Genomic DNA, 27389 nt, shown 5'->3' on the forward strand with positions numbered 1-27389 from the left:
CCACACATATAACTTCCCCAGTTAGCTGATGCCTGCACACAAAGGGCCAATCACACAGGACCAGTTTGTATAACTTACCTGTCCAAAAAAAGAGTGTGTGGGGCGGGGTGGGATTGTCTGAGAGCCATTCACATGGATATCCCATTTATACTGGAGTTTGCATGTGGCAGAGGGGAGCACCTGGCACTCCTCCACCATGGTAATTTCGGCTGATAGTAAATCCAATCTGCTTGAGTGCCATATTTTGGTAGAAAGGTACGAATAAATAACATCACAAAGTCATGTCTGAACCATCGCGACCCCATGGAAAACATTCCTCCAGGCCTTCCTGTGCTCCACCATCCCCCAGAGTCCACTTAAGCTCACACCAACTGCTTCAGTGACTCCATCCAGCCATCTCATTCTCTGCTGCCCCTTCTTCTTTTGCCATCTATTGTTTCCAGCATTAGGCTCTTCTCCCGGGAGTCCTTCCTTCTCATTAGGTGGCCAAAGTATTTGAGTTTCATCTTTTGTCGGCAGGGTGATGTCTCTGCTTTTTAATATGTCGTCTAGATTTTCCATAGCTTGTATAGTACCTGAAATTGCATATTTGTGTATTTCGCCCTCACCAGAAATAAAAACCATTGTTTTTCAATGTAACTGGAAACTTGGCCTATTACATTTTAAACATTTTATCATTCAGCAGTTGTTCTAAAAGATGAGAAAGTAAATTTTTGCTTTGTGTATCAAATGTGAGGTAGCATAGGGATATTAAATACAAAGACCCACCAGAGTTCACTACATAGTTCAAGTTATTTCTCTTTGGCATCACCAATATCATGTTGATTTCTACATGCTACCCAACCTTGCTGTGGTCAAGCATTTACTTATTTTAGGAAAAGAGAAAAGAAAAATCAGGGTCCTTTGATCTTGTCAGGTGTTGATTTTTCCTCAGCACATGAAAACTTTATTTGCCACTTGAATGTGGGAATGAGTTCGTTAGCCAAGAATAAATGATAATACAAAACATGACCAAAAGAACCACATTAAATCTTGCACAATGTTATGGTGATATGAAGCGGGGGGGGGGGGGGGAAGAGAGATTCTAATATGTTACTGCCTTTCATCTATTATGGCAAGTTGAATGATATGGCTTCAGATAAAAGAGTATTCAAAGGCTTTGTTTTGTTAGATGTATTTATTATTTCTGAAACTTAGCAGCCCCAAGCAATGATGATACTGTGACACTCCAGGGAAAGATAAGCCAAACAAATAAAGGAGTTCACCCCTTTGGCAGAAAAATAACTCCTGGGTAATGTACATTTTCCTTTTATGGTTAAGCCACTGTAACTTCACAGGGCAATGTGAGTGTCATATTTCAGGACCTCATTTCTATTTAATGCATATAAAGCAAGGGGAAGCGCTTCATTCTTTTTGTTTTTAAAATGGCATAGATTTCTTTTAAATAAATTACTTGAAAAGACAAAGGTTGTTAAAGCCACAATAAAACCTGCAGGACAGATATTCAGGATAAATAAAGTGTTCCCAGACAAACCCAGACATTTTAAAAAAGAAAATAACTTTTGGAGGTGCTTTTTCTGAAAACCTAGCTAGGTATGTAAGCTCTAACTTACAATAAGCCTCTACTAAACCTATACTAAACATGTGGAGAATGTTTATAGTAAAATCAGGGTTAAAAAACTTGAAAACGATTTCCAAGTTTTGTAAAAATAGCCCTGTTTTTTAAACTTATGTAAGCATATTGTGTTAAGAAATCTTCCAGCTGAGCCTTGTCAGCCTAAGGACCTAAGGCATTGTACTGCTTTTCATTTTCTCTAAGGAAGTTTGTACTATTCTCAATAGCACTATTAGCAGAATCGCTGCACACAGAGCAGGACTGTGCCTGGTCCCCAGGGAAAGGAACTATTTCAGACACTAAGGAATCCTCTAATCCATTTCAACATAATTGTACTGTTGCTTTGCTTGTTTTAAGATAAGCAGCAGACATTTCTCTCTTTTGCAGCTGGAGATTAAATGACACCAAGCAGAGTCTACTGTTAGATTAGATTATCAGGTAATATATTATATTTATATCTTAAATTACTGTATAGTAAAGTATTTACTGTGCTTAACAATTGCAGTTGTGCTGGTGAGTTATAATGTATACTGGAGAATGTATGTAAAATGTATTTGCCTAAGGTATTATGTATTTTGTAATATTAACTTCAATTAGTATGAACAGCTTACACACCAGTAAAAAACTGTTAGAAAATGTTATGGGCAGAAGTAGTTACTAGTTTTTATGAAGAATATTATCAAGTTGACAAACTTTTGAAAATTGTTATGTAGTTAAATGCACAGCTGTTTGTCATAAAAAATCTACTTCTTATCCCCAAACACATTGTTGTAAAAGTCTTATTCTTTGTAGAATAATTCATTATAATATGAATAGTTTAAATTATCTGAACAACATATTAATCTAAAAACCTTTTTCATGAAGGATGATTTGAATTTATTAACCCCTTTCATTGCCTTTCTGAAACACAAAATTAGAAAAAATGGCCAGCTAACATAAAGCAGAGCTTTCTATTTGTGAAAATGATTATGATTAATTTTCGTTCTGTATTGCCCAATAGCTGAATCTCTCTGTGTGGTTTACAACGATGCATAAAATAAAATGTAAAATACAGGTAAAATATAATAACAACAATACAAAATTTAAAAGGCAAATTTAAAAAGTGACAATTACTTATACGAATTAATTAATTAGACCTGTTTAAGATTCTGACACAAGCCCCAGTATAATATTAAATAAATTAAATGCCCTGTGGTAGAAGACAGTCTTAACATAGTGCCAAAAATATAGTCGGTGCCAGGTGGGCCTCAGTGCAGTTTGTTCCATAACTGGGAGCCACCACTGAAAAAACTAGCACCTTAGATTTGGCTCAGAAACATACAGGCCACCAATGCATATGGGCCAGGACTGGTGTTATACATTTGGACCCTTTGGGCTCTTTCTTAATCTTTTTGCACAGACTGAAGCTTCTGAACATTCTTCACCCTACATAGGGTGCATTGCAGCAATCTATTTAGAGATTATCAGAGAAGATTACCAGTGTATATTATTGAAGCTGGGCTATCCCATGTTTGCCATGGAGACAATGAAATCTGGAGCTGAGACAGGGTGCTTTCAGCATGATGTTAACAACCTCCAGCAGCCTGGGAGACCTTATAATTGCTACTCTGTCAGCTCAGGTTGGGAGACTGTTGAGATGAATGGTACACACTGATGGACAGGGAACCTGGAGAGCGAGCGAGCGAGCGAGCATTCCTATAGACCGCGGCAATCTCCCTTCAGTCTTCCTTGATGCTGGATCAAGTAACCTGGTGGACAGAGCTGGGAGAAGCTAACCCACCCCCCGTTCATCCATCCAGTTCTTTGTTATATATGTCAGATCACTTGCCTCATCTAATATTAAGGTGTGGATCAAGGAGGTCTTATTGTGAACTGATCTGGCATTTAAAAGCAACATCTGGAGATCCCAGGGCAGACTGACAGGGCAGCTGCCAAACCTTGATCTCTCAGTGGCTTTTGATACCATTGACCATAGCATCATTCTGGTGTAGTTGGCTGAGTTGGGACCAGGGGTACTGCATTGCAGTGGTTCTGCTCCTACTTGGACAGCCAGCTCCAAAAAGTGGTGCTTAGAAATACTGATCAGACCTTTTGACTCTCCAATATGGGGTTCTTCAGGGGTTGGTCTTGTTCCCCATGCTATTTAATATCTACATGAAACCGCTCAGCAGGGAATCCAACGGTTTAAAGTGTGTTGATGACATACAACTCTATTTCTTCTTGTCAGCCTCATGAGATGAAGCTGTGGATGTGCTAAACCACTCCCCAGCTGTGACAATGGACTGGATGAGGGCTAACAAACTGAAGCTCAATCCAAGCATGATTATGATACTGCCAGTGGGTGGTTTTACTGACTGGATGGAATTCAACATATTCTGGGTAGGGTTGCACTGCCGTTGAAAGAGCAGACTATCCCTTCAGGATGCTGTTTGAGCCATCTTTGACTTGTGCCTTCCTCAGCTTTGGCTAGTGGCCAAGCTCCACTCCTACCTGAGCCTGATTTCAGTAATCCTCACTCTGGTAATCTGTAATATAGATTACACTATATTAATCTCTACTTTATATATTACAATGCACCCTGTGTAGGGCTATTCCTGAGGACTGTTCTGAAGCTGCAATTTGTGCAAAATGGGGCAGCCAGATTACTATCAGGGACCAGAATGTCCAAATGTATGATGCCAATTCTGACCCACTTGCGTGGACTGTCTGTAAATGTAATGAGACAAATCTACGTAAGGTGCTAGTTTTAATCTATAAAGGTCTGCACCACCTAGGACCGTATTATTTGATGGGATGCCTGCCCTAGCTGCAATGTGCCCAGACAGTGCAATCAAGACCTGGGATCCGCCTGTACCCAGTTTGGTATGTGGCAACAAGGAAAGTTTGGTATGTGGCAACAAGGAAAAGGGTCTTCTTAGTAGTGGCTCCTGGTTAGGAAACAAACTCTTCACTGAGGCCTGCCTGCCTTTGCTACCTCTGAGGTAAATTTGGATTGTGGCAACGAGAGCGTGGACCTTTCAGTAGTGGCCCTCAGTTATGAAACAAACTCTTCACGGAGGCCTGCCTGGTGACAAATCTAATACCTTTTCAGTGTTGGGTTAAGACTGTCCTCTATGATAGGGAATTCAATTAGTTTTGCATTAAATTGGGGCAGTTTGTCAACTGCTTAACCGGTCTTGTGATTTAATTTGCATAAGCTGTTGTGACTTTTTAAATTAAGTTTTTACATTTTTATTGTATTGACATTTGAAATATTGTTGTGTATTTTATATTGTATTTAATCTGTCATTGTAAACTATCCAGAGAGTGTCATCTATCTGATAGCATGGAAAAACAATTAATAACAAAAATAGCTAGTAATTTCAAAGAGATTACTGCAGTATTTGTCAGAGTGCACAGAAATTTGTTCTGCTTCGTCGCTTAGGCTGTATGTTATTCTAACTAGGCCATGTAAAGGATACCTTCTGAGTACTTTGAATGGAACAGTCTTTTTAAAATTCTTTAGAGGCTGTGAGCAGTCAGTCTGGGTTCTCATGGTGAGTGTACTTTTGTTTAAAGTTGTGAAAAGCTCTCCTTCTTGCCTGCATTCCATCGGTTTCATGTGGAAAAGAGTCAATAGTGTTGCCATTAAAATGGTATTTATGAGAGCATTACACATGATTCAAATGCTGTGCAAAAACAGTGCACAGTGGAGTAAGGTGCTAGGAATATTTCAAAAACTATACCTGATCTAAATAATATGTTTCCATAAAGTAATCTTTCAATTAAGTTTTCAAGGTGATTAACAAACTAAATTACACTTAGAATATATTAATAGTCTTACAAATAGTGTACACCATGCAACATAAAGCAAACACAGTTATTCAAAGAGCTTGGGAAAATACTTTTTCACCCATATTTCCAGGAATACCACAGGAAAGATTCTGTTCCTTGTAGATGACAACTAGATGGCCAAGAAGAATGGAACTTGCAGTGAGGATATGCTTTTTGTGAAATTCAGGCTGATGAAATATCTCAACATTTTGTATTAAACAAATCTCTTCCCATTTCGATTCAGAACATTAATTAATTAATCCACTGGAAGGAAACATCTGTTTGTCTTAAGACTTCTGCTATTGCATCTGGTTGAATGAAAAACTCACAAATTGGGTTTACACAATAGGAGAACGAATATTCAAGGTTGAGTTGAATGTTTTTGTTGAACCATTGTCTGTTGTATTGTATGAACCCACACAGAACCCTTGGTTTGTTATTGGGTTGTGAACTATGGGTAGTTAGCAAAGCTGAGTCCATACAACATAACAACCCATTGCTCAATGACAATTTACACTCAAGCTTGTACATAGGCGTTCATGTTGTGTGAATCCAGTTATAACCCAGTCTTTTTCAATTTTTTTATTGTTTCTATTTATTTTAGATATTTCTGGGCTTCTACATTATCCTATGTGCTAAAAATTTATAACTAAGCAGAATCTTTGATCATTTGGAATTCATTCCTAGAATGTGATACATCAGTTAGCTGCATCTTACAACTGGAAAACATCTGTAAGACACATGGCCCCCACTAGACAAAACAAATGCCCTTTGACAACCTTGGCAATTGCAAACATTAGTCTGATTAATGCTGCATTCCGTATCTTAAGCAATTTCAGAAGAGGTTTCAGAAATGGGAGTAAATGTTCATCCAGATGAGCAAGGAACACTGTTCAGTACTTCTGATTTCCACAGTTGAGACCTGTGGATGTATTAGCCTGTGTTTCTCCCTCACTCATCTACAAGGTTCACAGTGGGTGGCTTGAGGCTAATACAAGTTCTGCAGTGTCCCAATCTGGGTTTCTTTTCCCTGTGGTAATCCTCAGGATGTCCCAAGTTAAAAAAAAAAAAGCTTTCCTGGCATATTTCCTTGGCACTTGGCTGCATACTATCCTGTCCAGCTTGAAGCACATAAAGTTTCCATCTGAATGTGTCCTGTGTAATAGTTAAAAAGGAACAAGTACACATCACTCTTGACATAAAGTCACCACTGGTACAATCAGGAATAAAAGTCACTAATGAAGATTATGCATTTCACAGAACCCTTTTCCTCTACCCATTACCTATATTCTATATTGCTTGAGAAAGTATTAATCTTTCAAACTCCTTTTTATTTCATTTTCTACTATAGGACCCAGAATAACAAAACAAAAATGCATTTGGAAGCACTTCTCTATTATTTTCTGCTTATTTCTCTGAGTATTGCTCTTGCTGAGAATGAACACAATGGAATGCCCAGGAAAGCGAGGAGGAGGAGAATGCGCTATAGAAGATTAAGAAAGGGCTCCTTAGCAAATGGTAGATTAAACATGCAACCACAAATCACATCCCCATTGCTAACTACTTCAGTACCAAACATTCCACTTATTAATATTGATGGTGATATTACAGGAATATTTGGCTCTTTTATTGGTTTAGATGGACAAGAATCCAGCTACAATATTTTACCAGGTAAGCAGAGAAAAGTTGATTTTTACTTTCCAAGCCAAATCATCAATGTATAGCATTTTCAGGGAGTTGGAAAGGCTGCTGTGAGAAACAGCAGGAAAGGAAATCGTTTCCACTTGCCAGTTGCACACTTCTAAATCTGGATTCAACCCATGGAATGACTGTCAGGATTCTGCATACTGTGTATGTTTCTTGCATAGTACAGAAAAGAGGCCTAGTTGATCCAGCACTCTTTTGCTTCCTTATCAACACACTTTAGGACTGCAATTTGTATATTTGCTCTTCGAACATATATCAAGATGGTAGCAGTGAGAAATTATAACATACAATTACACAAATAGAAATTCTGCAAAAACACAATTAACAAAAAACAAACAAGTAGGAACATTACTTAGTAGAAATATTGGGCAGTAACCAACATTTCCCTTAATATTATAATGAACTTGTTAACAGAGGGCATGGAATTCTGTAAACCGGAGCAATACAGGTGCAATCCTATGGCCTTCCCACTTTCTATGGGGAGCCATAGGATTATTTGCAGTCCCAGCTGTGCTCCCCACTTTTGTCCCCCTCACAAGTCATTGCAGAAAGAACCACACTGCCTGCTTCTCTGAGGTTTAAAAAAGGCCTTGGAGAGGAGGAAAAGGGACATTTATTTATATTGCGATTTATATCCTGCCTTTTTCCTACAAAGGGCTCAAGGCAGCTTACACCATCTCTCCTCCTCCATCTTATCCCCACAACAACAACCCTGAGAGGTACATTGGGCTGAGAGTCTGTGACTGGCCCAATACCCAGTTGGCTCCATGGCTGAGCGGAGACTAGAACCCAGATCCTCTGAGTCCCAGTCCCATGCTCTTAACCACTACACCACACTGGCTCTCATAGGTCTGACAGTGTAGTGTCACAAATCAGATTGCATCCAGCTTGCCTAAGAACATACCAAGTGGGTCTTTCAGGGTGTTGAATTACAACTAAATCTGAAACTAGACTATCTATGTAAGCTCTGTACATAGATTCTCCAAACCAGGGGTCTCAAACTCAACTTCCCTGGGGGCCGCTGGAAGTAGAGTCTGGGTGAGGCTGGGCTGCATCAAGTATCCCACCACCGCGGTGATGGTGGGCCGCTCATCCCACGTGGCTCCCGGAGGCTGGCCCAGGCGCCGCCGGTGCTTTGAAGGCCGCAGGGCCCCTCCCCTGTGCCCCACCTGTCCCGGCAACTGGGCCACGGGCCACAAGTTTGAGACCCCTGCTCCAAACCATTTCACCCTTTCCTCCAAGATGCACTAAGGATTACGCTACATAAATACTCTCAAAGAGAAGTTTAATAGCCACAGTGTTAGTGAACAAGTGATTTATTTCTAAGTTACCAGGAAGCAATATCATGTTCTACATACACATTATCTAAAACTATTCACTTGTAAGCATATTACTATTAAAGAAAAATTCCAACACATGTTGTATGTGTTCTGTATGAGCTATTTTAAATTTCCCTTACAAAAATCATCAGCCATGTTGAAGTAATGTGTGGTTTCCTAATTTTCCCCTTGATTCTTCTCTTTTTATCTGGAATTTTATCCAAAGGTTATGCTAAAAGCACTAAACTCATTTTAGTTGGAACCCAATATTGGATCTGCACCAAATTTCCAAAGGTTAAAAGCAATGAACTATCTGCCAAGGATTTCAACCACAAGGTATTTTTCTAGTCTAGTATTTAGAATCTTTGCAAGTCAAGGTCAGATCTAGAAAGTAGCCTATTTAACAAGAGAGCTCCTTATTATTTTTACAAAGTTTTAAATATATATGAGTTAAGCAGAGTTCCCTATCATGGTTCCTTACATTTGTATTCTTTTCTTAGTATCTTCCAGTGCAATGTAGTAATATGAATACTAACACTAAAAGTAAATGTAATGTGCCGGCTACAAGTAAGCCTGTTTCCCAAAACCTTTGAGATACTTTCAGCTCCTCTTTTTTGATCCTAATCCTTCATTCAGTATTCTCTGATGGGATATAATGAGATCATCAACAAGCATCCCCCAATTTCCTACCACTGCAGTCTGAGAGTAATATATATGTTCTATAGTTAGGTTATTTATCACCTGCTTAAGGAGATCTCACTTCAGCAAGATGGTGAAAGGATTAAGAGCTGGCTTCCATAGGTGGATTCCCTCTCTCATCTTTAAGCATGATAAAGGATTTTATTTGCACTGATGTTAATCATGGCTAATGCTAACAAAGGTTCATCCCTGGGGTTTTACTACTCCAATGAGGTGCTAGCAAGTTTCAGATATAAGAGTGGGGAGCTGGCAAATGTCTGTCAATTTCTCAACAATTTATATATGAAAAGAAGTACTTTTCATACATAAAAGAAGTACTTTTCAGTTCCATGTAACTGATGCTAATTCCCATCCACAGTCTGAGAAGTATGAACTTGGTACTTCTCAGACTGTGGATGGGAATTAGCATCAGTTACATGGAATAGGCATCAAAGGCTGGTTACAAGTTGAATGCAGGCTACAATTCTCTGGCTCCTTAGGGGTAATTAATTTTTAATCTGTTTGAAGTGGAAAGAAAACTACACTTGCAAAATTGTAGCCGAGATCTACAATATTGTAGCAGGAAGGATCAGCATCAATAATACGTTTTTATTATTATATCTTGTTTTCTACAATGTATCTACAACAGCTTATGAGCAGGATAAAATGCAAAGTTTAATGAAAATAACTAAGAAAGAATCAGAATGGATAATGTCAACTACAAGTCTAAAAACTAAAAGAATCAAACGCAACATAAAACAATGTTAAGAAATGAATTCTGCAAAAGTTCACCAAAATAAACTGTTTCTAGTGCCAGCTGGCTTAGACGCCCCGCTGCTCAGAAAACCCCTAAGCCCCTGGTGTCATGTGCGGCATGGGGAGTTGGGAAGGCAGGGCATGACTGCTTGAGTGGCCGACTACATTCGAATGAACATCTAGATAGATTTAAAATTCAAGTGAGCAAAAAATGGAGGCCTCAGTAAATTTCAATCAGGTAATAATGTCTATTTCTATAAAATGTAGGGAAATAGATTGAGATAAATCACATAGCATTACTTAAAATGAAAACTTATTTTGGGAATACTGAAACCATACTGTTAAATTATACATGTTTAGTCAAATATGTGGTAACAATGGATTTGCCAACAATTTATATATAAAATTAACCCCAAAATCATAACTGCCAACATGAACCAACCCAAACACTATGACTGACTTCCCAGTTCTTTTTCTGTGTAACTTCTCCAAAGAAGGCTTGGAATATGGCAGTGAAGTAGAGGGCCTTCCCAGTGGTCTCCCCTCCCTGTTACAGGTTGCTCTACCCAATGAGATTCCATTTTACCTTTGTTTGCAAAAAGAGGAACCAGAGGCACCCCCAGGAATCCTCACTGGATGGCACTGCTTTGCTCCTCCCCTCTGCACACCCCAAGCACTGGAAAAGACGGTGCCAGTTGGAGTGGGGGATGCTGCTGAGTAAGTGCCCCAGCTCTGACTTTGGAGCGCTTTTTTGTGATCAGAGCTGGGACTTCAACTTTTCCTATGGACATCTAGACAGAGTCCAGCAGCTGTAAGATTGTGCTCTAAATATTACATATGCTTATAATCTTCTTGCATTTCATTTCCATTTATTAGGAAAGGAAGGACGCTGCTTTGTTAATGGAATGACTATGTATGACAATGCTGTGTGGTCTCCTAAAGCCTGTGTCACATGTCTTTGCTCAAAAGGAAAAGTGTTGTGTGATGAAACCTTGTGCCATCCTCTGACATGTCACAAACAAAGGATACCTGAAGGAGAGTGTTGTCCAGTGTGTACAGATCCTGGTACAGTATATTAATGGCTTACATACAATATATTAATATCTTACATACTTACAGTGGTTGGACTGGGAGAACACAAAAATCCACACTCAAGAGTTGAGCGTGGGTTCCTGCAGAGCCATGAGTTATTGCGTTGTCTGAACACAACTGGGCAAACCATGGCTTGATAACTACAAATAAACCACAGTTCACAGCCCAACAATGGGTTCTTCCCATGGGTTAGCAGAGCTGGGTTCAGAAAACATGACAATCCATGTTTTAACAACAACCCATGGTTTAATAGAAACCCACATTCAATCCATACTCAACCTTGAGTGTGGTTTATTGTGTTGTCTGATCCTGGTCACAATCTATGCAAGTTATACATTTTAGTGTAAAGTACTTCCAAAAATTCACGGACACTTTAAATTGAAGTGAAACTAGAAATTGTTCATTAACCTTTTATATTTCCATATATTTGAAAGACTACATTGAGCCACTGGCTTGTATGGGCTTGCTGCATATAAGTGCCTATTTTTGGAATAGGTATTTCTATTGAGAACAGCCTATTTGCAATATCTCTGATTGCCTTTGATGGTGGAGACATGTTTTGATCTACTATTGTCATAGGAAATAGGGCTGTCCTAGATCCTATTCACGTGGAAATGTAAGTGGTCATTAATAGCACTTCCAAACATACCTGGAGAAGCAAAGAGCTCAACGGCAGAATATATACTATATTTCTAAAGCTGATAGTGTGATTAGTAACCTCATGCATGGTACCAGCAATCAGCTGGCCAAAAAACATTGGACCAATAGTTCTCTTTACTGTGTATGTTAAATATAACATTCTGATTCCCCCCCCCCCTCAAAAAAAGCACACACAACCCTTGAATTCAGCTAATAAAAATCCTGCAAAGCTTGTACTATGACACCGGGTTACTGCTTCTTGTCTTGTAGATAGTTAAAAGTCATGCAATATTGAAAATGGCAATTTGCCTTAATAGCACTGGGATTTTGACAAGCATCAAATAAAAGGTGAAAATATTGATACACAGTTTACATTTAAAAGCATGGTTCACAACAATTTGAGGTTAATAATAGGAAAAAGTGCTATTGACACAACTGATGAATACAGCAACCAGCTGAAATATAGATGCCATCTTGTCCCAACATTTTCTGAATTACTATTTATTTATTTTATTTATTTAGGGAACTTCTATGCCACCCCACTCGCCAAAGCCTCGGGGCGGCTCACAAACAGAAATAAATAACATCCTATAAAACAATATAATTTAACAGTATAAATTAAGTCGCCCTGGCCAAAGAATAAAATAAATAAATAATATTAACAATTAAAATAACGTTTGAATAAAAAGGTCTTTGCCTGGCGTCGAAAAACAAATAACAACGGCGCCAGGTGGACCTCTCTGGGGAGCGCATTCCATAGATTGGGCGCCACCGCAGAGAAAGCCCTCCTCCGAGTACTTACCCTCCTAAATTCCTTCACAGAGGGTTCCCAGAGAAGGGCTTCTCCCGCTGATCTCCTGCTGAAAATTACTATATTTGTGGAAGTGAACACCGTATTTATTGAAATACATCGTCCACAAAAACCATGTTTGGAATGTTCAGATGGGATAGACATAGTGGAAAAATTTCCTTATTGGCAAGTGCATTAATAAAACCGTTGCAAAAATAAATTATTTTCAATAACCTTTTAACCTCAGTAATGTTATATGGAATACTGTATTTTGTTAATATACTTTAATATTCTAAAAGAATGATTATTCCTTTAAAGCAGAACTATAATGATTCTTACTAAATATTGCATTGTCATTTCTCTTTACATTGGCACCAACTTTTGTCTTCACCTTCATCACCATGGCCGCCTTACCTACAGTATTAAGTACTATTCCATTAGGTGACACAGCTGAGTTTTCTGGTGATATTCCTGAACCCAATGACCCAAGTGGTACAGTTCTGCAAGAACAACAGGCACAAGATGAAAGGAATAAAAGGGACAAAAAACTTATTGAAAAGAATGGAATTAAAATTAAAGAGAAAGGGAAAAGGAAGAGAAAGAGGACAAGAATAAAAAGCCACAAACAGAGTAGAAAACAGGAACCCATAAATAATGAAATGGAAGACAAGGAGAAAATGAGAACAGAGGAAGAAAAAAGAAGAGCATATGCAGAAGAAGAGCAAAGAATTGAAACAGAATTCAAGAGAATAGAAAAAGAAAATGAAGAGCAAGAGCATGAAAAATATGAAAGAAGTGAGGAGGAGGAAGAGGATGTGGAGCAGGAGGAAGAGGTGGAGGAAGAGTATATTTTGCGTGGTGATGTATTCAGAATGCCCCCTCGTTTCTCAGTTCCTGAGTCATCTTCTGAGATGCCTCCTTTGCCAACTGGATGCTCCCACTTAGACAACACACTCAGCTGCATTAATGCCAAACTTTCACAAATACCACCAATCATGGATGCAGAGCTTACAAGCATAGACCTGGAGGGTAAGGAAAAACACTGTTTATTTGTTTAAAGCAATACTAAACTGCCCTTCGTTAAAAAAAAATCACATACAATAATGACAATAAAATATCCATTACAATAAAACTAATGTTTACAAGAAAAGGCAGATAAAACTATAAAAACCACAGAGTAGCCAGAGGCATCACTGGCATTTAATAAACCGTGGCAAATAACAAGAACTTAACCTGGTGACAAAAAGATTGCTAGTACCAGACATAGTTCTTTTGGAATTGAATTCCAGATTTGTAGTCATCACAAAAAAGCCCCCCTTTCTCCCACAAAGAAGGCATTCAGAGAAGAATGTAAGAAGCTTATCAATTTTACCTATTTTCAAATGCTCACTGTATTTAATGTTGATCTTTCTATTTGTATTTTGCAATATTTCTACTATGAAATATGGGAGAGGGAACAATATGATGTAATCTTTGTTATTCCTTACTCTATTGTATTCCTTCCTTCCTTTCTTCAAATGTTCATTACATTTCCTTACGGCTTGAAATTTCTGCGACAGAATCACAGACAGGAAATTGTAACTCAATGAGGAAATGGTCAACAAACAGAAGTTAATTCCCATAATTCATTCATATGTGTCTTTATTCTAGGCAATTACATCACTGCCATTCCTGATGCAGCTTTCAATGGGATTCCTAATTTGGAAAGGATTGATCTTCGTAAAAATAATATCACCTCATCTGGCATAGGTCCACAGGCATTTAAAGTAAGAAAATCTAGGTTTAAACTTGCGGCATCACTGCCCTGTAGCTGCTGCAGTATTAGCTTGCAGTAGACCTTCTTGTATATACCTCGATTTAAAATTAATGTATTTTAAATTATTTCTTCTAGTTAATTCTTTCTATCCCATTACATGCACAGCAAATAGTAAGAATGATACACACACTTAACTTTCAGATAAAAGTGAAGAGTATTGGAGGGGAAAACTAGGGGCGCATAGGATATGTCAGATTTCCAGATCCCAGTTTGGAGACAGAGCTCTGTCTTTAGAGTTGGGAATCCATGCTCTGACTCCATGCCCAGCACACCCAGCGTGGAAAGAATCACATTTGCTGCCTCTCTGAGTTTGGACATTATGGGTGACATTTTGGAAGGCGGGGAGGGAAGGAGTCCCCCCCCCCCCGATAGATAGCTGAAAATGGATGTCTAATCATGTGTCGGAAGGTGGAGATCCTTCCTTACAGAACCTTCTTGAGTGAAATCAGAGAGGGAATGTGACTATTAGCTAGGATTCCATGAGACTAGAAACTTTCAGCCATATATAAATACCAATATATACCAGTGCATAAAATCCCCTTGAAACTGAAAATACAGAAGCAAAAACTGGAGATTATCGTATATGTCTAAGATATGACAAACACCAGAAAAACAGCCCAAAATATTGACCTTGTTTTATATGCTGGTATATACAGTATGTAATTTTGTAGCAGCAATTTTTAATACATTAATGTCACAACACAGTGCCTTAAATTCAGCATCTCTTGACAAAACTCCCCTTTGCTCCTCCCATCTGCAACCCCTCCTTATGTGCCTTCCCAGTTTGCTCTGTGGGAATCTCTCAATCCGTTGGGACAAATTTGCCAGGGTATGAGGGGGCTAAAGAGGGGAGGAAAACGAGCTATTCCGCTATGCAGGAGATGAAAGAATCCTACAATTCTGTTTGGAGGAAGGAAGTGGTGCAAAAAGTGGTTTCAGCAGCTGCTCCCTTCTTCTTTGTTACCTATGAACTGGGAGAGATCCAATTTTCTTGTTAAACGGAGACTAACAGATCTCCATTCTCAAGACCTTTAGAGAACAGCAAAGTGTTCATGCTCTACTGGGTCATTGGGTTTGGCAGGTTGAAATGTCAAAGATGGATGCCTTATTTAAATTGGTTATCTATCCCCAAATATGTTGTTGTTGTTAGTCGGGAAGTCGTGTCCGACCCATCACGACCCCATGAACAACATTCCTCCAGGCTTTCCTGTCCTCCACTATCCCCCGGAGTCCACTTAAGCTCACGCCAACTGCTTCAGTGACTCCATCCAACCACCGCATTCTCTGCCGTCCCCTTCTTCTTTTGTCATCATTTGTGTTCAGCATTAGGCTCTTCTCCAGGGAGACCTTCCTTCTCATTAGGTGGCCAAAGTATTTGAGTTTCATCTTCTGTATCTGGCCTTCTAAAGAGCAGTCAGGGTTGATCTCCTCTAGGACTGACTGGTTTGATCACCTTGCAGTCCAAGGAACTCGCAGGAGACTCCTCCAGCACCACAATTCAAAGGCCTCAATCCTTCGGTGTTCAGTCTTCCTTATGGTCCAGCTTTCACAGCCATACATTGCAACTGGGAAAACCATAGCCTTGACTATACACACTTTTGTTGGCAGGGTGATGTCTCTGCTTTTTAGTATGCTGTCTAGATTTGCCATAGCTTTCCACCCCAGGAGCAAGCATCTTTTAATTTCTTGGCTGCAGTCCCCATCTGTGGTGATCTTGGAGCCCAGGAAAATAAAATTTGTCACTACCTCCATTTCTTCCCCATCTATTTGCCAGGAAGTGAGAGGACCAGATGCCATGATCTTCGTTTTCTTAATGTTGAGTTTCAAGCCAACATGCGCTCTCCTCCTTCACCCGCATCAAGGGGCTCTTTAGTTCCTCTTCACTTTCTGCCATGAGAGTGGTATCATCTGCATATCTGAGGTTGTTATTTCTCCCAGCAATCTTAATTCCAGCTGGTAATTCATCTAGCCCCGCCTTTCTCATGATGTGCTCTGCACATAAGTTAAATAGGCAGGGCAACAGTATACAGCCTTGCCAAACTCCAGTTCTCACTGTTGCTTCTTGACCTGTATATATGTTTCTCAAGAGACAAATAAGATGGTCTGGTACTCCCATCTCTTTAAGAACTTGCCACAATTTGTTGTGATCCACACAATCAAAGGCTTTAGCATAGTCAATGAAGCAGAAGTAGATGTATTTCTGGATCTCCCTAGCTTTCTCCATGATCCAGCATACGTTGGCAATCTGATCTCTAGTTCCTCTCCCTCTTCGAAATCCCGCCTGTACTTCTGGTAGTTCTCGGTCCACATACTGCTGGAGCCTAGCTTGTAGGATTATCCCCAAATATAGGAGGGCTTTTTTCTGACTTGATGCAATGTGTAATCTTTTTGACAGTAAATATAATAAAGCTGCTTTTTAAAATGTAGCCTTCTGGATTAGACTTTCCAAGATTGTTTCATGATACTGTTTCAATGTTTATGCATTATATATTCTCATATCTATTTAATATTTATATATATATATTATATTTGCTGTGCATGCATTCAGTAGTCCACTGGCAGATGGTCAGATGGATACAACAGAGAAACAGCTTCATTTTATATTTTCTCACTTATCCATGTGTATCCTTTGGTTCTCTTTCCACTGACGCTATTATTCAACATGATGCTAGCATTATACACTATGTACTTTTTCCTATATCAAATGTTTAACCAATGTCAACCACACAATAATCATATAGCAGACATTAACACAAAGCAAATAGTGCTAGAATAAATATTTTAATACGTAAAGCTCTAAGCTGATGTTTTTTCATGTTTTTAAATTTGAGTATATTCCTCCAATTCAGGTGTTGAAGAATCTGCAGCGTTTATATATGGATGGAAATGCATTAATTCATATTCCCACTGGTTTGCCATATACTTTAGAAGAACTTAAAATAAATGAAAACCAGTTACATGCAATTGATGAAGATAGCTTTGAAGGTATCTTATATATATAAATGCAAATTCATGGCAAAAAAAATCAAATATGTGATGTTTGAGGGAAACTACTTTTGTATTACTTTGAAAAACATCTTTATATTTGTTTTGTTTAGATCATATGCATAACTTCTAACACTGCAGTTACATATAGATATTTTTAATATTTAGAGACACTTCAAAGTGCTCTCTGGATTGTGCTTCATGAAAACTGAGAAGCATTATTGTGTAAGCCAAGGTTGCCAGTGATACAATTGTACCAGGAATTGCTGCCAGGAAGCTCTATCTGTAACTGAAAAAATACAGTAGGAGTGGATCCTGTGAGGATCTTTTCAATCATATGAACCACACCTCTTACTTACAACACAGTGAGCAGTATCCAATGGGGTGTTACCCCGCCTTCTAATTCCGTCCCACAAACAAGACCCTCCAATGCACAATTGAGATTTAGCAATTACGTGACCAACCAGAAACAAGTGGCAATTCTTGTTTCTAAAATGGGGCAGGTCAGAAGAGCTTAGCTTGCATGATCAGTGTGATTCTACTTATATGATGATGTAGTTGGCTTGGATTTATCTTCAGCAGATGTGCTACCTGGTCTGAAAGAACCTGGACAAGGTACTTTTTGAAGGTGCCCTCCCCTGAACACTCTTTCTGCTTGATCATTGCACAGGAACAGCAATTGATGGTGGAGGCAGCATTCTTCCTTGCTTATTAAGTTTTGACTGCAGTCACAAGAAAATGCCTTGGTGACAGCTAGGTAGTGATGGCCAGTTGAATGGCATGCCACTTAAGTGAGCTTATTTCCTCAAGTCTTCTGAGTGGAAGCAAACTGAACTCATCAGACATTTTCCTCATTGGCTGTCTGCTAATTAGAAGACTTAAATTAAAATACTTTAATTTAAAATCCCATGTGGGTGTAGTTTAATTTAAAATGGCAGAGTGCTGAAACCTTAAACCCACCCTTTGGAGAATTTGCTAAGCTTTGTGTGGGTAGCAATTGGTGTCTGGGACTTAGACTAAATTTAGTGTCATGACTTATGAGTCAAAAATCAGTTTTTCCAAGAGTTGATTGAAAAGTATTTTATTTAGTGACTCATTTTAGAAGCAAACTGTGGGAAGTTCACCTATCACTAGTAATGTTCTCTGGTCTTTCATGGCTTCTTCCAAAACACAGCAGTATAGGAAGAGAATTTGGAACACACATCAAATAGTCAGAAATGTTAATATTTAAGGATTTTTTTCTGGTCTGGTACAAACTTTTAACAGAGGTTCTCCACATCTATGATTCCTGGGCTGCCTTAAAAAAGTTAGTTATTTTGGTATTATTAAATTCCTTTTGTTCCTTGGCTGCCTGGTTTATATTTATCACCAAACATGACAGGATAACGTGCTTCTTGATTATATACAGGCGATCAATGCCCCTTAAAAGCTCTTCCTTGTCCCTGAAATGTAGTGTCATTGTAGAAATCAGAAGCCTAACCTATTCACCTATGCATAGAGATTTAAAATCTTTTCAGAAGCACTGGCTCTTGTTATTTCTAGACACTTAATGCCTGGTAATGTCCTTGCTCTTGCTGCTAGTGTCTAGCCATACCCTCTTGGTTCATCCTGTTTGTGCAAAGGAAATGCATCAGAAACTAAGGGATTTGGGGAATTGTAGTTTGTGAGAGAGTCCCATATGATGCCATATTTCTTACTATCTCTACAATGACATGTACAAGCACTTTCTCACTCAGTTTTGGTTCATGAAAACAGCCCAAATGAGCAGCCCACTGTTACAAAACATTGCTTGTTCTTTTGTAATATCACTTCTGATGAGCTCCAGCAAATCTCACAAGCAGTTACAAAATCTGGACACCCTACATAGATAAACAAGGTAAAATGTTTTATGATACAAATTTAGTTTTATTTTTCCCATGGGAGGTGGGAGAAGGGACTGTCCTCATAACATGTGTTCTCTCCCAGTGCTTGTGTACTAGGTGCTATGAAGCTGCAACCTCTCTATACCTCTTTGTTATACAGCAACTTGTGTCACAGTTGGAAGTAGATAAATACCAGGATATTTGGCTTGCCTTTGCTGAATCTTATGTATAACTTCCTTTTTGGCTGCTGTGCTATACACCTATTGAAATTGTTCTATTCAGATACATGGAGCTATATTTTCCTTTCTTTTTTACATAGAGCTGGAAATGGTGACAAATGTCAGGATTGCAGGCTTGACACAAATGCTGCTATGCTGAAACCAAGGCCTAGTTCTGTCAGCTTAGCAGTTATTGTGGCTCAACATCATTACTGCATTTAAAAAATAAATAAAATCCTTGAGGTTTCCCAAGCAGGGTCCACACCTAATTAGTTTCAGTAATGCTGGAGCATCACATGCTCCCAGACTGTTTACTAGATACATGCATATTCTATTGTTGAAAACATGAGCCCAGACAGCTAGAGATAGAAATCGGGAGTGGGGGAACAAGGGGAAACACAAAACACTGAAGGGCTCTCAATGTGAAGTAAGAATTTGCTTCAGTTATTGAATCCTGTGAAGTTAAGATATGACTTTATTTCTCTGCAACCAAATTACAGTTGGATTTTAAGTAGTATGTGATTTCTGCTAGAAAATTTCTTTACCAAAGCATGCATGTACCTGTGTGTGTGGGTGTAATAACAATTTTTACAATTAAAAAGTGTAACAAATTCCAACACATAATTTATATTATTATTATACTTAACACACAGTAATGCATTCCTATATAATTCATATCATATATTCTTAATTAAAGAAATTTAATAGAATCACAACTGTATCTGATGAACCAATAATTAAATAGTATCTTGAGGACAGTTAAGTTTATTCAGGCAAACAGAAGACTTTTCTGCATTTATTAAACATTAAAATAAAAAATAACTCATATTTAAACAGTATATTTAATTATTTTGCCAGTTTAAGAATTTTTTTCTTTTCCAAAGGTTTAAAGAAGTTGGTGACACTGGAATTAGAAGGCAACCAACTTAGTGAAGCAAATGTCAGTCCTTTAGCTTTCCAGTCTTTGAAGAGCTTGTCATATTTGCGCCTTGGGCGAAATAAATTTAGGATTATTCCGCAAGGTCTTCCCCCTTCTATTGAGGTAAAGCTTTGTAAAATATCAGTTTTTTATTAGCTCCCTTTTTCCATAATCTTTAAACCTAAGCCTGCTTCGTTATGAGTGCAAAAGTAGTTAAGAAATGGTTACCTTTTATTAGGAATACCATTCATATGTTGCTTTAATCATGCAAAGAAAATAAGATCCACAGTTCAGCCACATCCAGTATTACATATGTAGTGAGAACTTGTGTTTTCCCCCCCATTTATTTGGGATCCTTGCCTCTTGCCCCTTCTGGGAAAGTCACAAGATTTTAAAGACCATTTTTCACATAACTGTTTTTTCTATGATGTGTTTGAACAGGAATTATACCTTGATAATAACCAAATTGAAGAAATTACAGATATTTGCTTTAACCGTACCACAAATATAAACACAATTGTTCTAAGACATAACAAACTGGAGGAAAGCCGAATAGCCCCACTGGCATGGATCAATCATGAGTAAGTAAAAGCTGTCAAACTGACTTATTTTCCCATCAATATCTAAACAGTTTAAGTATAAATTAAAAATGTACAATATAGAAGACACGGGTTCCATCAATTTTGCCTTGGCACAGTAACCCTCACTATCCGTCACTCTGGTCCAGCACGCAAGCAGAAAGTAATGGGGAAAGCGGGACTTTTTCACTTTGTCCTGCCATTTGGAGAACACAGAATAGCAAGACAGCAATATATGCCACTCTGACCTTCTGTGAATAGGCTGAAGGAAAGGGCAAGGGCTTTTCTGATCACTGTGAATAGGTCTTTGGAGAAGCCTAATATCATTGCAAGTCCATTTTGCTGCCTCTCCTTCCCTATCACCTGATGAGATGTGGGAAGTAAGTTATAGCGCAGAAGACATTTTTAAATCAGGAAGTGGTAGGGGGATTCCTCGTACAAAGGGGGAGAAAATACTTTCTCCCTACACATCTCATCTTCTATGCATGCCAGAAGCAATGGGGCATGAGATTTGTTTCCTTCTGCTCTGAGTTTCTGAAAAGCACAAAAGCAGAAGGAGCCTCTTTCAGTTTCTGCCTTCTGTAAAGTCCATCATAAAGTGCATGGCAGACCAATTTTCTCCCAATTGCTCTGCAGTTAGTGAACAACATAATCAAGGAGTGGTGACCAGAAAAAGATAGGCAGTCCCCATGGGAATGTTGCAAATGATTTGGTGACCCTCTGATCCAGAACAGTGTCATTTTTGATCAAAATTAAACTCTAACAAATTCTCCAAATGTGATTATTGTTGGATCCTGCCAGCTAAATTCCACAGAGAAGTCCAGTTTAATTAAAGTCATATTTTAAATATTAAAGCCATTTTTAAATATGAAGGAGGCAGCACCTTCCTCCAAAGGGCTATATATTTTGATCCCAAACATTTTATTTTTGTATGTGGAAGCTCAAGAGATAGATTACTCACTGTAAGCAGATTACATTCTGTTCTAATCTTTCTCAATAGTCAGATCTCCATGTATTGAAAAATGTCCAGTTAAGGCATAAAGCTATTAAGAAATTAACGATAGCCATCCTTTGCCTTTTAAATCAGATAGAAAACTTAAATAATTACAGGGTTGTAAATTAAGGCTGATAGATATTTTATGTAGTAGATATCCATAATCTTGCTTCCTCACATGAAGAAAAGATGTTTTAACAAATGGGATTTCTGATGAGTCCATCATCATCATCATCATCATCATCATCATCATCATCATCATCATCTGTAACTAAGAGGCAAACAAATAACTGCAGAAAAAAGAGATGACTTTAGTAGAGATTCCTTAAACTGATTGAAAAGGGGGAAAATAAGGCAATAGTTGTGCCTATGAATATTGCCATGCTTCTTAATTCTTTTCCACAGGTCTGAAGAATCTGTCAGACTCTGGATATTGGCAGTTATGTAAAAATGTTTGGGCAATAGCTATGGGAAAAGAGTAGGTGGTATGGGAAAAAAGTTTTCTTTAATGTGAACTCATCTGTGAAAAGCTGAGATTTTCATTAAAAATAGCCCACTGACAGTTATCTTTCTCAAACCCTGTCTTTATAGGAAAAATCATGCAGCTATTTTTTTCATGCAGCTCTTCTGCAAACACCAGAAGTTCAGAGATCACTGTGCCCTGCAGCATCAAAACCTGGATGCCTATAGCTTCCTGATAGCTCCCATATTTTCTCCATAATTTCACAGATAAGACAAATGGCTCTTGCATGCCCAGTGGGGTGCTTAGGCAACTGGTAGCCACTCCACAACAACTTTGCCCTTTGGCATTAGGAGGCATTAAGATAACAAAGAAGTGGCAACCAGCACTTCTTGGCTACCTTGATGCTGCTATGTTAATGCTAGTAGGCCTTGAGAAATCCTGATAGGGCTGCTGTCTGGCTCAGCTTTTTCCTCAAGATGATGGGGTAGCCCATTTTACCCATACCTGTGAAATATGCACTAGTAGGAGAAAAGGTGGGGCAGAAACTGAGTGGACATGCAGATGAGCAACCATAGCCTTCATTCATTTGCAATGCTTGTCAACAGCAATAACAACCTTTTCTGTCTATCAAGAAATAAAAAAAATGTTTCCCAGTTTTTAAAAAAATTGACATGCACTGTTTTGGTAGAGAACAATCTTCTCACAAACTTCTCAGTCTCTTGCTTTATTTTGTAAAGTCAAAATCAATTAGCTTATAGTCTTACTTTTGTGTGTCTTTTTCTTTTATTTTAGGAACTTGGAATCTATTGACCTGTCTTACAATAAATTATATCATGTTCCTTCCTATCTACCCAAGTCGTTAGTGCATCTTGTACTTATAGGGAACCAAATTGACAGAATTCCAGGATTTGTATTTGGACACATGAGGCCAGGGCTACAATATTTATACCTTTCGTTTAACAAACTTGATGATGATGGAATTGACCCTGTGTCATTCTATGGGGCATATCACTCTCTGAAAGAAATGTACTTAGATCACAACCAGCTGAAGTCTGTGCCACTTGGAATAGCAGAAATGAGGTCATTAACTTTTCTAAGGCTTAACAACAACAAAATAAGGTAAATAAAAAACTTTAAAATAAAATAAGTAAAGTACAATAGTGAATGTATTAATAGATTTCTATTATAAATTTTCAAAGAAGTGTTTGTAAGCTTATAGAAGTCTGATTCCGTTCTTTATATTTCAACCTAATGGCACATAGCTTCTGTAAGTCATTTAATTCAGTGAGGATCATATAGGTCTAAATGAAAACTAATTTCAAGTTATATATTTAATTGTTGCTTAAATTATAGCCAGCAAATGGTAATCTGTGGGATGAAGCTAGCACCCTGAGGAGTGCAGCAATCAAGCTAGAACTGATTGGGATAATGCAGCAGCAGCTGTGGAATGCAACTCTGGAAGTTCACATGGTCTGTTGAGTAGGGCAGAAAATAATAGTAAATTAGAAAATTTGTTACTAGAAAAACATTCCAGAAAAGAGAATCATAGTTGATTAAGGGTTTCTGATGGCACTTCTTCTGAGAAACAATCCATTTTGGTTGCTAGCAGAGACAGCACATCTATCCATTTTTTGGTGGAAAATTAAATTGCTACTTTGACCACCAGGAAAATTCCTATATCCATGTACTTGGAAAATGCTCCAAGCACACATGAAAAATGCAAAGTTAACAGGCTATACTGCAAGTCAAATTGGAATAAACAATACCTTGGAATTTTCATCAACAGCCTGGTATCTCATATGTATTTTATTTGTATTTTATTTTGTGTTGTGAGCCGCCCCGAGGCTTCGGCAAGGGGCGGCATAGAAATGTTTTAATAAATAAATAAATATATAAAAATGTAAAAGCAGTATTACAAAGAGGATGCCAAGTACTAGAGTTTCCCATTTGACCCTAACCATTCATTCAGATCCATGTCAGCCAGGGGTGGTACACAAACGGACATGAGGAATATGTCCTCAGAACACTGCCAAACCCTCTTGTCTATAACCCCCACTGTTACCTCTGCTCTGAGATCAGAAGGAAATAGCAGGGATTCCCCTGCACATTGTTGCTTCTACAGTCCCCGGGAAATCAACAATTAAGTACTACCCTCATCATGCAGATGGGAAAGCTCACCACTTTCTGTGAGGCCATTTCACACTTTAAAAAAATGCATGTCTAAAGAATTCCCTAAGTATGCAAAGGCCACTGTCTGCTATGGGCCCTCTTTCACCTTCTTATTTTATTAGTCAGGATGAGAAAACTGAGCCTCCCCATTCTAGCTGCTGGGGACAAGCCACAGGCAGGGCCATCATCTTTCCCCCTTTTTTAATTTCTAGATGCATTTGGCTGCATACAGCTACAGAGCACTAAACTAGATTTAATCCAGCAAGGATTTTCTTTCCTAACTAGCTGTTGACCAGAAGAAAAAAATCTTAACATTCCATTCCACTGTGACGGATATATAAATATTCCAGATTCTTCAGTCCAAGTGGACTGTATTTAAGGCTTTAGCAGTACCATGAACAACAGCAGAAAGGAAAGGAAGGGAAAGGCAGAAGAAAAACATGCTCCCTTTCTGTGATTTTTCTCTCTTCCTGTGTGAGATTGGACAACAGCAACAGGAAATGCTCAGCTATGAACTTTACAAACCTAAAATCATGGAAAACATGGAAAAACATATTAAGTTTTTTTCATCTTAGAGGTTTTCCATGGCCTAACTAATACAAAATTTCTGTAGACCAGTCCTAAGATTCTAGCCATGACCAGCTTCCAATTTATTCATAAACTAATGACAGCTTTTTAAAAGTGTGACAGTTATACAAATGTATTTCAGGACACTTAATGAGCTACACTCAGCAAAAAAGAAAGGATTTAAAAGGCAAAATGCTCATTGTAGACAGAGGCATAATGACAGTTCCTGGTGTGACTTATACTCCCTAGGGAAAACAAGGTCTCCTCCACTAATTTTAGTCTCATTTTAGTTTAGTCTCAATAGGTGAAAGCCTGAACACATGCACATTTTGGTGCACAGAAAATTTTAAATGGGAACTGAAGAGGGAGCAGGATGGATGGCTTTCTACATAAGCAATGGCTATAGCAAGGAGAAAGACAAGCAGCATTTTGGAACGTTGGATTTTGTTACAGCTGTTGGTAGTATGTAGGGATTGGATCTGCCGCTCTCAAAATATAATATTCCAAGCTAGAAAGCTCAGACTTGGAAGGTGAACTAGGTAAAGAAGAGGGGATAGAATGTAACACTTAAATATCAAGGTTAATGATTGAAATTAGCCAAGTAACTAGTACACACTGGATTTACTCTAGTTTGTGGGAAACAATGTGGAACATTGAGAGCCAGTGTGTGTGTGAGTTTATCCACACAGTGAACAGGCCAAATAATTAATGTCAAGTATTCCTGCTGTTTGGTCTGCAAGAAGCAAACCTTCCTGAGGTTGGAGCTAGCCCTTTTTGAAGGAAAGGGAAGGGTTGGAATTCCGAGTGGAATCAACTTCCGACATCGGTATTACTCCCTCTCTGCAAAGGCAGCCTATGTTATTTTAGAAACCTGTCACACTGAGCTGCATGAAAGGGAAAAGGGAAGGGACACACTGATGGCATAGATGCAGATGCAACAGCAACATTGGCTTGATTCTCATCCTGTAATCAGAATGATGACATGGGCAAAATGCTTGTCTTGGCCAGGATTAAGTAATGTGAAATAGGATAAGCACTCCTCCTTGCCACGGTGGCAACATGCTCATTTAAGTGCCTGGTTTGTCTGTGAGTGTCTTCTGCCTTTTCTGCTCTGTGCCCTCTTATTATATTGCAACAAAAGTAGTCTTTAAGAGTATGTCTCCTCACAGTACCTGTGCAATTTTTTTTTGTTCAAAACTGGTGATGCTCTGCAGAATCAGCACGCCTTAGCATAAACATACATAGAATTGGGTTGTAAATTTAGTACTCCAAGAATGTCTCATGAAATCTACTGCTAAAATCAGTGGAGCTTACTTATTTCTAAGCTGCCATTTTATGATGGGCTCCAGCCAGAGAAGCCTGGCCTCCTCCTTTAAAAAGTTGTTCCACCTTTCAGCTTTAAAGTGCATGTGCTGTTTGATTACAGTTTTTCTGCACTTTCTATAAAATACATAGAAAATAAATGCCATCTTGAAAACAAGAGGAAAATTGCTAGAAAAATATTTATTTTTATATTCTCTTTTCTTATTTCCTGCGTGGCTTTATAGAACAGTTCCTCTGGAGCGAATCTGTAGAATTGGATTGGATAAAGAGGAGGAAGGTGATAATACCAGTGAAGAGGAATATGATGAAGATTCACCATTAGAACACCTTCATCTTGAATACAATTATATCAATACACGGGAGCTTTCACCATACGCTTTTTCATGCGTCAGATCTTATTCTAGTGTGGTTCTGAAACCCCAAAAGATCAAATAAAAACTGTTTTCTATCATAAAGCTATTTTTTATATGTAAATAATAAATTCAGAATATTTCTTCACCAGCAAATAAAAGCAGATCACATACTATGAAAGATGGCTTAGCACCCTTATTGCTCAATGAAGGGCTTCATTATTGTTAATGAAGGGCAAGATGTAACTATAGGAATGTCTCCATGAAAACAGGCAGTTTACATCACTAGACATATTAGACTTGCAGAATATTTTATACTCTAATTAACAAAAATGTCATATGCTAATATTCTTTCAAATGTCAATGTTATATGGTAGCACAATAAATTGAAGTTTACTGAACTTCCGATTAATTTCAAAGAGCATTCTTGATCAAATAATCATTATGCAATGAATTATAATACCATACATACTTTGAGAAGGTTGCTCAATGGAAAGATGCAGTTAAAAAATTCTCCTGAAAATTTATATAGTCACCAAAGTATTTAGGAGTAAAATTGTTCACTGTGTTTGGGGAATCTATCAGGCATCTGAAGCTTAAAACCATGCAGTATAGTGGTTAAGAGTGGGACTCAGGAGATCTAGATTCTAGTCCCCATTCAAGTCATGACTGCATGACTATCTGCCAGTCACAGACTCTCAGTCCAACCTACCTCACAGGATTGTTGTGAGGATAA

At 38.3% G+C, this 27389-nt stretch overlaps 2 protein-coding genes across 2 annotated transcripts in view; one reads left to right on the plus strand and one right to left on the minus strand.

Moving 5' to 3' along the window:
* The window catches only part of LOC123034300 (centromere protein P), a 213830-nt gene that overhangs the window by 46924 nt on the left and 139517 nt on the right, over positions 1 to 27389 (minus strand). The gene's annotated exons all lie outside the window — the stretch shown is intronic.
* On the plus strand, positions 1940 to 27050 carry ECM2 (extracellular matrix protein 2). Its single transcript, XM_044451542.1, has 10 exons — positions 1940 to 2053; positions 6780 to 7099; positions 10765 to 10953; positions 12830 to 13438; positions 14060 to 14175; positions 17075 to 17210; positions 20175 to 20332; positions 20651 to 20790; positions 23037 to 23363; positions 26528 to 27050. Exons 2-10 carry the CDS (start codon positions 6802 to 6804, stop codon positions 26736 to 26738), a joined length of 2184 nt encoding a protein of 727 aa, XP_044307477.1. The 5' UTR covers positions 1940 to 2053; positions 6780 to 6801; the 3' UTR covers positions 26739 to 27050.

Source organism: Varanus komodoensis, unplaced genomic scaffold (assembly GCF_004798865.1).
Source record: "Varanus komodoensis strain SLA01 unplaced genomic scaffold, ASM479886v1 scaffold6_2, whole genome shotgun sequence".
NCBI classification, from domain to species: domain Eukaryota; kingdom Metazoa; phylum Chordata; class Lepidosauria; order Squamata; family Varanidae; genus Varanus; species Varanus komodoensis.

Bases quoted from the DNA above. Each gene is read 5' to 3' on its own strand.
- ECM2 (XM_044451542.1), top strand. From the start codon at position 6,802: ATGCATTTGGAAGCACTTCTCTATTATTTTCTGCTTATTTCTCTGAGT. The intron at 13,439-14,059 runs GTAAGGAAAAAC...TCTTTATTCTAG, and splicing joins TACAAGCATAGACCTGGAGG to GCAATTACATCACTGCCATT. The intron at 14,176-17,074 runs GTAAGAAAATCT...CCTCCAATTCAG, and splicing joins TAGGTCCACAGGCATTTAAA to GTGTTGAAGAATCTGCAGCG.